General features: G+C 30.9%; 1 protein-coding gene across 2 annotated transcripts in view; it reads right to left on the reverse strand.

The window, feature by feature from the left end:
* LOC142226467 (chitinase-like protein Idgf2) overlaps positions 1-15,178 on the reverse strand; it is a 34,237-nt gene that overhangs the window by 786 nt on the left and 18,273 nt on the right. The window contains exons 4-5 of one of the 2 annotated variants that reach the window (XM_075296512.1): positions 6,427-6,438; positions 58-615 (exon numbers count right to left, since the gene is read on the reverse strand). In XM_075296512.1, the coding sequence (XP_075152627.1) occupies positions 58-615; positions 6,427-6,438 (570 nt within the window). The remainder of the gene's footprint in view (positions 1-57; positions 616-6,426; positions 6,439-15,178) is intronic. The other variant, XM_075296511.1, reaches the window with a different exon arrangement.

Consider the following 15,178-nt stretch of genomic DNA (forward strand, 5'->3'; position numbering starts at 1 on the left):
AAGAATTAATTTCCATATTTTCTATCACATTCCCTCTCTATAAAAAGCAAAACTTACAAGATGAATTGACATTAGGCAATACGGTTAAACTCAACATATAACCATCAGGTTTTAAGGCATTTTTTAAATCTCTTATCAATGCGGTAAATTGTTCCTTATGCTCATCAGCCTTGGGATCGACAATAAAATCTCCGGTAAAGATTTTCTTAAATTTCTTCCACACCATACCCACATCAGAATGGACTTTACGTGGCTTATTTTTGGGAAATTGGAAAGCCAAATCGATGCCATCGAAACCATATGACCTCACTAAAGAGTACGCCGTATTAATGAAAGCTGTCTGGCGAACACGTTCTCCTTCCAACAATTCCATATATATATTGGGATGTTCTTCGTCGACATCCTTATCGCCACCAATACTCAGCAAAATTTTGAGATGTGGAAAACGCCTTTTTAATGAAGTCACCTCCGAGAATTGATGACGGTTGATATCCAAATCCTCGTTCAAACTAAACGCTTGATAGGTGTCAGGTTTAATGCCACAATAGCCATAGACCAAATGGGTGCAGAATTGCAAAGCCAATTCCAAATCTGGGTTCAATAATTTACCCAATCCTGAAATTAGAAGGAAACCAAGGGAATAATTATTGACCTATGATAAAAGAATTTACAAAATAAATTTTACAAAAACAAATTTACTCAATATTAAGTATAAATTTCTATATAATAAAAACTTTATAAACTTTCTTTGTGCTTGCGACAATAATTTCTTTCAGTGTATTCTCATTTCAATTAAATTCTCTCGATGCAATCATTTAATACGCAATTGCAAATAAATGTCACTACACACAATTAAATTCATAAAGTTGTGTGCAATGTGATCGACCTCATGAGATTTTATGTCATTTCCGCTTATCTAGACTGCAACGAAAATTTAGTTGCCTCTGTATCATGTGCAAAACAAAAGCAAAGATTAATTGTTGTCTAATTGATCGCGAGGAGATGATGGAGTGGAGATGTCAAACACTGTGTTTTTTTGTTCTCAACAAGGTATATAGAAGCTACACTACGAAAATCAAAACTAATGTGATGTGACCATAAATGGACCACGGTGATACCTCTAAAACTTGGACACTCTGAAAAGTGGGTACCGCGCAAAAGTGATCTCACGACGTTGTCGATATTAAAATCAACCTCTAATAGGCGAACACCTCCCAAATATGGGCAACATTCCAACATATGCATATGTTTGCAAGACCCAGAAGGAGACCAGATAGACATATGGTGTCTTTGGCAATATTGCTCAGGGTGGGTCCCTGAGTCGATATAGCCAAAAACCATCTGTCCGCCGTCTGTCTGTGAACACATTTTTCGAATCAAAGTCTAGGTCGCAAATTTAGCGCAATCGACTTCAAATCGGACACAAGTTTCTAGTTTGGGTCAGAATAGAACTCTATTGATTTTGGAAGAAATCGGTTCAGATTTATATATAGCTCCCATATATATATTTAGTCCGATATGCCCTTATATGACCCCAGAAGCCAGAGTTTTACCCTGATTAGCTTGAAATTTTTCACTAGGAGTACAATTAGTAGTATAGTAAAGTGTGCTAACTTTTATTGAAATCGGTTCAGATTTAGATATAGCTCCCATATATATCTTTTAACCGATTTACACAAATATGACCACAGAGGCCAAAGTTTTACTCTGATTTACGTGAAATTTTGCACAGGGAGTAGAATTGATATAGTAGCTATGTATGCCAATTTTGGTTGTAATCCGCCAATTATTTATCACCAAAATACCCACATATTCCTTGTAAATCTGAGCAGTGTCGATTTACAAGGAATATGTGTCCAAAACTTGTAAAAATTACTTAAATTTTCCTATACTACTAATTCATATCTATTAACCGATATATCATAAATATACTTTTGCAAAGTTGCCTAAAAATTCCTTCTGATTTAAATGTATCGCATATTTTTATACACTCCATCATAGGATGGGGGTATATTAACTTTGTCATTCCGTTTGTAAAACATCGAAATATTGCTCTAAGACCCCATAAAGTATATATATTCTGGGTCGTGTTGAAATTCTGAGTCGATCTAAGCATGTCCGTCCGTCCGTCCGTCTGTTGAAATCACGTTAACTTCCGAACGAAACAAGCTATCGACTTGAAACTTGGCACAAGTAGTTGTTATCGATGTAGGTCGGATGGTATTGAAAATAAGCCATATCGGTCCACGTTTACGTATAGCCCCCATATAAACCGATCCCCAGATTTGGCTTGCGGAGCCTAAAAGAGAAGCAAATTCATCCGATCCGGCTGAAATTTGGTACATAATGTTGGTATATGGTATCTAACAACCATGCAAAAATTGGTCCACATCGGTCCATAATTATATATAGCCCCCACATAAACCGATCCCCAGATTTGGTTTGCGGAGCCTAAAAGAGAAGCAAATTTCATCCGATCCGGCTGAAATTTGGTACATGGTGTTGGTATGTGGTCTCTAACAACCATGCAAAAATTGGTCCACATCGGTCCATAATTATATATAGCCCCCATATAAACCGATCCCCAGATTTGGCTTGCGGAGCCTAAAAGAGAAGCAAATTTCATCCGATCCGGCTGAAATTTGGTACATGGTGTTGGTATATGGTCTCTAACAACCATGCAAAAATTGGTCTACATCGGTCCATAATTATATATAGCCCCCATATAAACCGATCCCCAGATTTGGCTTGTGGAGCCTCTAAGAGAAGCATATTTCATCCGATCCGGCTGAAATTTGGTACATGGTGTTGGTATATGGTCTCTAACAATCATGCAAAAATTGGTCCACATCGGTCCATAATTATATATAGCCTCCCATATAAACCGATCCACAGATTTGGCTTGTGAAGTCTCCAAGAGAAGCAAATTTCATCCAATCCGGTTGTAATTTGGAACATGGTGTTAGTATATGATCTTTAACAACCGTGCCAGAATTGGTCCATAACGGTCCATAATTATATTAGGACCGTAGTGTTAGTATATGGTCGCTAAGGACCATACCAAAATTGGTCCAATCACACAAAAATTGGTCCATATCGGTTTATAATCATGGTTGCCACTAGAGCCAAAAATAATCTACCAAAATTTTATTTCTATAGAAAATTTTGTCAAAATTCTATTTCTAGAGAAAATTTTGTTTAAATTTTTTTCCGTTCATAATAAAATTTTCATCATTGCTAAAATTTTATTTCTATAGAAAATTTTGTCAAAATTTTATTTCTATAGAAAATTTTGTCAAAATTTTATTTCTATAGAAAATTTTGTCAAAATTTTATTTCTATAGAAAATTTTGTTCAAATTTTATTCGGTTCATAATCAGGTCACCACTCGAGCCAAAAAATAATCTACCAAGATTTTATTTCTATAGAAAATTTTGTCAAAAATTGATTTCTATAGAAAATTTTGTTAAAATTTTATTGCTGTAGAAATTCTTGTCAAAATTTTCTTTCTATAGAAAATTTTGTGAAAATTTTTATTTCTATAGAAAATTTTGTGAAAATTTTATTTCTATAGAAAATTTTGATATAATTTTATTTCTGTAGAAAATTTTGTCAAAATTTTATGTCTACTTTGTCAAACTGAATTATATACGTATTGGATCGATCTTTTTTGATTTAATATATACCACGTATGGACTTACATACAATTTAGAAGATGGTGTTAGGAGGTGTTAAGATACCTTGCCATCGGCAAGCGTTACCGCAACTTAAGTAATTCGATTGTGGAATGCAGTGTTTAGAAGAAGTTTCTACGCAATCCATGATGGAGGGTACATAAGCTTCGGCCTGGCCGAACTTACGGCCGTATATACTTGTTTTTTACTAACATTTTGTTTCACCCCACGGCATTAGCGGACTTAAATTCTAAGTCTATATATTTTATAGAAGTATAAAAAATTTTGTCTGGATCGAGTCAGATTTAAATGTATGTATATGGGAACAAAAACATTTATATAAAGCACCCAACACATTTGGCGGATTTGATATGGTATCGAAAATGTGGATCTACAAAGTGGTGCAGAGCATAATATAGTCTTTAGCCTTTTTATACCCTCCACCATAGGATGGGGGGTATTTTAACTTTGTCATTCCGTTTGTAAAACATCGAAATTTTGCTCTAAGCCCCCATAAAGTATATATATTCTGGGTCGTGGTGAAATTCAGAGTCGATCTGAGCATGTCCGTCCGTTTGTTGAAATCACGCTAACTTCGGAACGAAACAGGCTATCGACTTGAAACTTGACATAAGTAGTTGCTATTGATGTAGGTCGGGTGGTATGGCAAATGGGCCATATCGGTCCACTTTTACGTATAGCCCCCATATAAACGGACCCTCAGATTTGGCTTGCGGAGCCTCAAAGAGAAGCCAATTTCATCCGATGCGGCTGAAATTTGGTACATGGTGTTGGTATATGGTCTCTAATAACCATGCAAAAATAGGTCCACATCGGTCCATAATTATAGCCCCCATATAAACCGATCTCCAGATTTGGCTTGTGGAGCCTCAAAGAGACGACAATTTCATCCGATCCAGGTGAAATTTGGTACATGATGTTGGTATATGGTCTCTAACAACCCTGCAAAAATTGGTCCATATATAAACCGATCCCCAGATTTGACTTGCGGAGCCTCAAAGAGAATCCAATTTCATCCGATCCGGCTGAAATTTGGTACATGGTGTTGGTATATGGTCTCTAACAACCATGCAAAAATTGGTTCACATCGGTCCATAATTATATATACTTGTATAATTATGGACCGATATATATAATTACATATAATTTATATTTTCATTAAATAATCAAATTTTAAAAAATATGCATATATATCCCTTCGTTTTAGTAAATTAATATGAAAATCAAAGTAATTGTTAATTTTCAAGAAGATGTTTTTGGTATGGGAAATATGTTTAGTTAAGAGGTAAAAAACTCAGGGGTATGTAAACTTATGTGAGACTGTGTAGCTCCCATATAAACCGATCCCCAGATCTGACCTCCGGAGCCTCTGGAAAGAGCAAAATTCATCCGATCCGGTTGAAATTTGGTACATTTCGCTAGTGTATGGGCGATAACAAACATGCCAAAATTGGTCCGTATCGATATATATTATATAAACCCCTAAATAAACCGATCCCCAATCACAGAAAAATCACGATTATGACTCGAGCCAAAAATAATCTACCAAAATTTTATTGCCATAGAAAATTTTATCAAAATTTTATATTTCTATAGAAAATTTTGTTAACAATTGTTTTCTATATAAATCGGCTTTGAACATTTCGTTTTGTAATTTTTATAAAAAAGCAAATTTAATAAATTCGCTCTGCCATAGAATAATAATAAAATAATTTTTAAAAATCAAGTTACGTACTTATTCAATATAAAGAAGAATTTCTTTTATAGCACAAAGAAGTTTCTCCTTGAAAAATACTTTTTAGATATACTTCTGGAGAATTTGGTCAAAATCAAATATATTTTTTTAAGTGTAAACTTTGTTATTATTATTCTCGTTTTTCTACATTTGTTGCTATTTTTTGCTATGCTTAAACTTTTTATTATTTTTATTATTCTCGATTTTTTATCCGATTGTTGTGGTTTTGTTGTTATTGTTGTTTCTCACTAATTTATTCCCACGTCACGTAGCATCATGCCAAACACACAAAGTGTGACTCATAAGACGAGGTTTTGAACTCGATATCCATTGTATTTGATTCTAGTCATGTGCCGGTGGTGGTGATCGCTCAATGAGTTTGTTGTGGTTAATCCATATTTGCTGAATGTAAATTTTTTATTAATTTTATTTGGTTTGCTTATACGTTTTGTTTTTATGGATAAAAGGGTGGAACGCTATTGCATTAAAAAATATAGATTTAAATATAATCTGCTAGGAATAAACATTAAAAAGCAAACTTTTATTTTTATACAAGACACTTAAAAGAAATTATCAAATAGCGAAATGTTCGCCAAACTAGTGATTATAAAATTTTGAGTAAACAGTAAAGGAATAATATTTACTTTATAAATTTCAGCAAGATAATAAAAAATCTCTGTTTAAAAATTTGCTAAAAAAGCCTTTCATGTGAATAAATCTATAAAATGGTTCTATTGCAATTCCTCAAACCAACCTAGTGTGAATTTTTAAGCGGCGATTTTTTCACTATCTTGCTGAAATTTATAAAGTAAATATTATATGTGTATTGCTTACTTATGTATATTTTATATGATTTTGATTTACACCACAAATATATATTAATCGTTTATAGTTTTTATAGTGAAATTAGCAGAACTATAAGAAATATATGATTTGAAACCTTGAGGAAAGTGTTAGTGTTATACATATACATGTATTTAAGGCCAGTGATTGTACCCTTCACCACTACTTTGGTACAGGGTATAATAAGTTTGTTCATTTTTATGTAACGCCAAGAAATAGTAGCCATAGAACCATCTTTTAGTATACCGATCGGCTTAGAATTAAATTCTGAGCCGATTTAACGATGTCCGTCTGTCTGTCTGTATATGTAATTTTGTCTACAAAGTACAGCTTGCAGTTTAAGTCCGATCGTCCTCAAATTTGGCACAGAGTTTCACTTTGGCTCAAAGACAATCGCTATTGATTTTGAAAAAAAATCGGTTCAGATTTAGATATAGCTGTCATATATAATTATCACCGATCTGGTCATAATTGACGTATTTATCAACGTATATTCTTAAAATTTCGCACAGATTAATGTTTTGGGGATCTCGTAAAATATGCAAAATATCGGCCAAATCACTTCAGATTTCGATATAACTCCCACATCTATCTTTCGTGAGATAAGAGAGAAGTTCACCAATGTGGTATCACAATGGACTGAATAGTCTAAGTGAGCCTGATACACATAAGCGTAGGAAGGCCTCTGGGGAGGGGGCTTAGACCCCCCAGAAAAATTTTAGCCCCCTCAGAATTTGACAACCTATTTACGATTTTACATTTTTCTAAAAATTAAACAAGTATATACAACCGCACAGAGTTCCGCTGAAGACTTTCATGCACCATCGAATTACTTTGGTTGTGGTAGCAGTTGCCGAAATCTGAATATTTATAAAATAAATCTGTGGTTGAACTTTCGATTTAGTTGAATAACTAAAGCTCCTTTATTATTGTGTTTAGTCTGGTTTAGCCAATTTAATTTAAAAAAATAGTAATTGATACTATTCTTTCATAAATTAATATCTTAATAATGCTGCAAAAAAGCATAGCCAAAAAGAAGTGAAAATGTTCTTTTTGGGTCCGGAAGTGGTGCAAACTTGGCGGAGAAGCGATGAATGTGATATGAAATTGTCATAGAACGAATGTCCACCGTTTCAACAGCCGTTGCAATGAATTTGCATCACTTCTTAAGTTGTGATCCAAATTCAGTGTTTTGAATGTGGATTAAAAAATTTTGTTATATTTTCCAAAATAATTAATTTTTAAATTTTTTATGATTTTTAATGCATTCTAACGCTTGTTTGAAACGTTTCGAATATTTTCAAAAATTCTATAAAAATTTGTATAATGAATTTAGCATTTTTGTGGCAAAATTTGAATAATTTTTATCACTTTATTTATTCTTACTTTTTTTTTTTAAGAAAACAAAAAATTACGCATTAAAATATGAAAAAAATCAAGTAAAAAACTTCCTGTGTAGTTAAAATAATTAACTTCTTTGTGAGGATATTTTTCGAAGTGCTTTTTAAGTTGTGCCTTTAGAACAACTCCCATTTTTTTTGCTAGGAAAAGTGTGGAACTACATTTAGTTGCTTTATTATAAATTAATTGTCGAGTTATTTTGATGCCTATATTGTTATTCATTTTTATGAAATAAAACATTAATTGAAACTATAACTTCAGTCTATAAATTTTCAGCTAGGGGTGCTATAGCCCCCCTAGGAAAATTGTCTAGCTACGCTAATGCTGATACATCGGGCTGCCACCTAACGAACCTAACCTAACCTTCGTCAGATTTGCACTTATATAGCCTTAAAAGGCAGAGGATTGCCCTGATATGCTTCAACTTTTGCACAAGGAGTACGTTTAATAGTATCATTAAGTATTCTAAATTTGGTTAAGATCGGTTCAGATTTAGATATAGCTTCCATATATATCTTTCATCCGATTTGCACTTATATGGCCTCAAAAGCCAGAGTTTTGCCTGATTTGCTTTAAATTTTGCACAATAGCTACGTTTTATAGTATCATTAATTGTGCCAAATTTGGTTGAAATCGGTTCAGATTTAGATATAGCTCCCATATATATCTTTCGCCCGATTTAGATTCATATGTCCACGGAGGCCAAAGTTATACTCCCAATTACGTGAAATTTTGCAGAGATTTCAGAATTATTAGAATTGATTATGTATGTCTATTTTGGAATTGACAATGCATGTCAAGTTTGGTCAAAATCGGTTCAGATTTAGATATAGCTCTCATGTATGTGTACGCCTGAGTTGGGGAAATATAGTAGAATGTTTCATATTTTAATCCCATTTTTAATTGCATTTTCCTTCAATTGACTTGATAGAAACTATCAAGAAACAGAGAATATATTTAATTCGCTAGTTAAATGTGTCAAGTGTGATCTAATTTGGTTCAGATTTAAATAAATCCTCAATATAGTTGTTCTTCCGGTTTATACAAATATGTTCTCCCATTATCGTAATCATATCCTGCACACTGTAATTCCAGACTTCAATAAGGCTCCGACTTGTGGAAATATCGCCCGACGTTGCCAAATATATATATATCATAAACCACAATAGACCACATATCTTCAAATCGGTTAATATATAGATATTTGAATATAGGAATATAAATCTTCATAATAACTCCAAACAAATTTGAATGAGTTGAGATGTGTACATACTCGTAGTGGTGAAGAAAGTCGGACCCGCCCGAATTTAGACTTTACTTACTTGTTTTAATATGACAAATTTTAAACTGTTAATATAAACTGAAGAAATGAAATGAACTCATATGGGTGTTATTTAATTTTGCACACTGAAAAAATCTTGACTTAATATGAACAACCCAGCAAAACAAAATCAAAAATAGTTAAAAACAAGTATATATGGCCGTAAGTTCGGCCAGGCCGAAACTTATGTACCCTCCACCATGGATTGGGTAGAAACTTCTTCTAAACACTGCCATCCACAATCGAATTACTTAAGTTACGGTAACGCTTGCCGATGGCAAGGTATCTTAAAACCTCCTAACACCGTCTTCTAAATTGTACGTAAGTCCATACGTTGTATATATTAAATCAAACAAGTATATACGGCCGCAAGTTCGGCCAGGCCGAATCTTATGTACCCACCACCATGGATTGCGTAGAAACTTCTATAATTATAATATATAATTATGAACCGATGTGGATTTGCATGGTTGTTAGAGACCATGTACTAACATCACGTACAAAATTTCAGCCGGATCGGATGAAATTTGCTTCTCTTAGAGGCCTCGCAAGCCAAATCGGGGGATCGGTTTATATGGGGGCTATATATAATTATGAACCGATGTCGACCAATTTCTGCATGGTTGTTAGAGACCATATACTGACACCACGTACCAAATTTCAGCCGGATCGGATGAAATTTGCTTCTCTTAGAGGCCTCGCAATCCAAATCGGGGGATCGGTTTATTTGGGGGCTATATATAATTATGAACTGATGTCGACCAATTTTTGCATGGTTGTTAGAGACCATATACTAACACCATGTACCAAATTTCAGCCAGATCGGATGAAATTTGCTTCTCTTAGAGGCCTCGCAAGCCAAATCGGGGGACCGGTTTATATGGGGGCTATATATAATTATGGACCGATATGGACCAGTTTTTGCATGGTTATTAGAGACCATATACTGACACCATGTACCAAATTTCAGCCCGATCGGATGAAATTTGCTTCTCTTAGGGGCCTCGCAAGCCAAATCGGGGGATCGGTTTATATGGGGGCTATATATAATTATGGACCGACGTGGACCAATTTTTGCATGGTTGTTAGAGACCATATACTAACATTATGTACGAAATTCCAGCCGGATCGGACGAAATTTGCTTCTCTTAGAGGCCTCGCAAGCCAAATTTTGGGGTCCGTTTATATGGGGGCTATACGTAAAAGTGGACCGATATGGCCCATTTGCAATACCATCCGACCTACATCAATAACAACTACTTGTGCCAAGTTTCAAGTCGATAGCTTGTTTCGTTCGAAAGTTAGAGTGATTTCAACAGACGGACGGACGGACGGACGGACGGACGAACATGCTCAAATCGACTCAGAATTTCACCACGGCCCAGAATATATATACTTTATGGGGTCTTAGAGCAATATTTCGATGTGTTACAAACGGAATGACAAAGTTAATATACCCCCCATCCTATGGTGGTGGGTATAAAAAGATCGATCAAATACGTATATAATTCAGTTTGACAAAATTTTCTATAGACATAAAATTTTAACAAAATTTTCTATAGAAATAAAATTTTCGAAAAATTTTTTTATAGAAATAATATTTTGACAAAATTTTCTTTAGAAATAAAATTTTGACAAAATTTTCTACAGAAATAAAATTTTATCAAAATTTTCTGTAGAAATAAAATCTTAACAAAATTTTCTATAGAAATCAAATTTCGACTTCGACTAGGGGTTGAAACTGGGTTTCTTGGCACCAGCTACAAACGCCATTGAACACGAAGCGTCATAACGTCAATTCAAATGTTTGTGATACGATCGTATTATGACACCAATGCATAACATTTTAAATACTTCTCGAGATGTTCTTTATTAGTATGAATGAAAACTAAAGAACACAGGTTCACATCTCACCAGCGGCAAATTGTTTTTATGAAATATTTGTTTCGTTTTTATTTTGTTGTTTTCGGCTTGTTTTGTACTTTCCATTTAAATGCAATAAAAAATTAAAATTCTAGTCATGTTTAAAACTTTCTCAAAATCACTTCCATGGAAGTGAAAAAAACATCTCTCTCTATGGTGAAATTTTCAATTTTATTTATAGTTTATATTTCAATTTTATTTATTTATAGTATAAAAACATCTCTCTCTGTGGTGAAATTTTCAATTTTATTTATAGTATATTTTTTATTTATTTTTTTTGCTGATTTTCTATTCTTTTTTGCTACATAATTCAAAATTTTAAATTTAAGTTACCAAATAGCATATTTTCGAAGACTGGTCCAAAAGAATTTTATCGTTAGTGGAAAAAAGTTGTGGAGGATCCTGGTATGATCTTAAAAAGAAATGTTTGTGGAACAACTTCCAATTTTTTTGCTGGGTACTGTCATTAAATTCCTTGTTCATACGATCTTCATGAAATTTTATACAAGCTTTTTTTTGGGACAAGGTCGAATAATTAAATGTTTCCTAGCTGTGATTACACACTGGAAAACGATCCAAAGGTTGATCTCTACTTTTAGTATTGTGGAATTGATTTCGAGCCACAGAATACATTCAAGATGCAATCCACTTTTAAGTTTGTGGTTTTGCTTGCTTGATACTGGGAAACAAATTTTATTTTATGAATTATTTAGTCATCATATCAAATAAAACCAAAAAATAAACATGTTAACCGCAACTTAAAATTCTAAATGGAAAGTCAATTTTAAATAGAAATTATGTCATGTATCAAGTAAAGTCCTATTGTGTAATGTTTTTTGTTTTTATCTTAATAGACAATTCAGACAAAATTATCGAATTTAAGGACGACTTCTATAATTCTTAAGAAGTTTGTCAAATTTATTAAAGAAGAGTTGACCTCAGCTTAAGGGTATTTCAAATGGGCCATATCGGACCAGTTTTAGGTATAGCCCACATATAAACCGATCCCCAGATTTGGTTTGCGGACACGGTTCTAACAAAATTTATAGATTTTTTACTGTTGAGTAGATTGGTCGAATTCTTGACGTTTTGGCAGATTTTTCTATTTATTCTTCTCCAACTGAGAGGTACTTCACAAATTTTCTATAGAAATAAAATGTTGACAAAATTTTCTATTGAAATAAAATTTTGACAAAATTTTCAATAGAAAGGAAATTTGGTCAAATTAAAATAAATAGAAATAAAATTTCTATAGAAATAATCAAATATTGACAATTTTTTTGATAAAAATAAAATTTTGACAAAGATTTTTATAGAAATAAAATTTTGACAACATTTTTCTATTGAAATAAAATTTTGAAAAAATTTTCTATAGAAACAAAATTTTGAAAAATTTTTCTATTGAAATAAAATTTTGAAAAATTTTTCTATTCAAATAAAATTTTCTATAGAAATAAAATTTTTACAAAATTTTCTATAGAAATTGAATTTAGACAAAGTTTTCTATAGAAACAAAATTTTGCAAAATAAGATTTTTTTGTTTGGTAGTTTTTGGTACATTTTTCTCAAAATTTTGGTCGATTATTTGAGCTCGAGTGGCAACCGTGTTTGCGGAGCCTTTTGGAGGAGCAAATTTCATTCCATATCGTTACAAGTTGGTACGTGGTATATGTCATCTACACTGGAAAAAAAACTTTGTCATGAAGCCGCAGTAAAAAAAGTTAACCCTCTATTTTACAAAAGCTTTTATTTATTTAACTTTATTTTAGTTCATGGAATTAATATGTTAGGAAAAAAGGTTTCTTTACTCTTATAATTTTTTGCGTACGTTAGTTAAATAAACTAAAGCACGGAAATAATTATATACAAATTAAGCACAAAGATTTACTAAATTCGTACTTCTCACAAAATAACTCATTATTTCTTTAAATTTGTACATTTTACTACATATGCACCCATCTTGAACTTCGTATGTAACTAAAGACATTCTTGCAATTTTTATCTCCAAATTTTTCCTTCAAACATAAAACTTTTCTTTAACAAGTGAAAACAGATTATGTTTAATAAATTTTATTGAATTTGTCAAATAATATTTACTTATTTAATTCTGAAAAATATTTAATTCTGAAAAATTCTTTAAAACTAATAAAATCGTTTGTTAAGAGATTGTATCTTCACTACAAAACAAAGGAGATGCTTTTCAATACTGTATTTCAATGACGTTTTGTAAATCATTGGAACAGGTCAAGTTTTCGTTCAGATTAACAACAATGCAAAAGTTGATCCATATCGGTCCATACTTAGGTTAGGCTAGGTTAGGTGGCAGCCCGATGTATCAGGCTCACTTAGACTATTCAGTCCATTGTGATACCACATTGGTGAACTTCTCTCTTCCATGCTTAAAATTTTCTGTAGAAATAACATTTTGGTAAAATTTTCTATAAAAATAAAATTTTGGCAAAATTTTCTATACAAATAAAATTAAGGCAAAATTTTCTATAAAAATAAAATTTTCTATAGAAATAAAATTTTGGCAAAATTTGCTATAGAAATGAAATTTTGGGAAAATTTTCTACAGAAATACAATTTTGCTAAAATTTTCTATAGAAATTAAATTTTGATAAAATTTTCTATAGAAATAAAATTTTGACAAAATTTTCTATAGAAATAAAATTTTGACAAAATTTTGTATAGAAATAAAATGGCACAATTTTCTATGGAAATAAAATTTTGACAAAAGTTTCAATAGGAATAAAATTTTGACAACATTTTCTAAAGGAATAAAATTTTGACAACATTTTCTATAGAAATAAAATTTTGACAAAATTTTCTACAGAAATACAATTTTGCTAAAATTTTCTATAGAAATTAAATTTTGACAAAATTTTCTATAGAAATAAAATTTTGACAAAATCTACTCTTGTAGTTTAGTCAACACAATGGTTTTAAAGAACAAATAAAAAATAAAATTTTGGCAAAATTTTCTATAAAAATAAAATTTTGGCAAATTTTTCTATAGAAATAAAATTTTGGCAAAATTTGCTACAGAAATAAAATTTTGGCAAAATGTTGCTATGGAAATAAAATTTTGGGAAAATTTTGTACATAAATACAATTTTGCCAAAATTTTCTAAAGAAATTAAATTTTGGCAAAATTTTCTACATAAATAAAATTTTGGTTAAATTTTCTACAGAAATAAAATTTTGGCAAACATTTTCTATAAAAAAAAATTTTTGCAAAATTTTGTATACAAATAAAATTTTGGCAAAATTTTCTATACAAATAAAATTTAGGCAAAATTTTCTATAGAAATGAAATTTTGGGAAAATTTTCTACAGAAATACAATTTTGCCAAAATTTTCTACAGAAATTAAATTTTGGCAAAATTTTCTACAGAAATAAAGTTTTGGTAAACATTTCTAAAGAAATACAATTTTGGGAAAATTTTCTACAAAAAAAAAATGGCAAAATTTTTTATACAAATAAAATTTTGACAAAATTTTCTATAGAAATATAATTTTGGCGAAATTTGCTACAGAAATAAAATTTTGACAAAATTTTCTATAGAAATAAAATGTTGGCACAATTGTCTATGGAAATAAAATTTTGGCAAAATTTTCTATAGAAATAAAATTTTGGCAAAATTTTCTACAAAAAAAAAAGGCAAAATTTTTTATACAAATAAAATTTTGACAAAATTTTCTATGGAAATAAAACTTTTATAAAATTTTCTATAAAAATAAAATTTTGGCAAAATTTTCAATAAAAATAAAATTTTGGCAACATTTTCTATAGAAATAAAATTTTGGCAAAATTTTCTACAAAAAAAAGGCAAAATTTTTTATACAAATAAAATTTTGACAAAATTTTCTATGGAAATAAAATTTTTATAAAATTTTCTATATAAATAAAATTTTGGCAAAATTTTCAATAAAAATAAAATTTTGGCAACATTTTCTATAGAAATAAAATTTTGGTAAAATTTGCTACAGAAGTAAAATTTTGGCAAAATATAGAAATAAAATTTTGGGAAAATTCTCTACACAAATACAATTTTGCCAAAATTTTCTATAGAAATTAAATTTTGGCAAAATTTTCTATAGAAATTAAATTTTGGCAAAATTTTCTACAGAAATAAAACTTTGGCAAAATTTTCTGTAAAAATAAAATTTTGGCAAAATTTTCTATAAAAAAAATTTTTGGCAAACTTTTGTATACAAATAAAATGTTGGCAAAATTTTCTATAGAAATAAAAATTT

This window comes from Haematobia irritans, chromosome 2 (assembly GCF_050003625.1).
Source record: "Haematobia irritans isolate KBUSLIRL chromosome 2, ASM5000362v1, whole genome shotgun sequence".
Lineage (NCBI taxonomy): Eukaryota > Metazoa > Arthropoda > Insecta > Diptera > Muscidae > Haematobia > Haematobia irritans.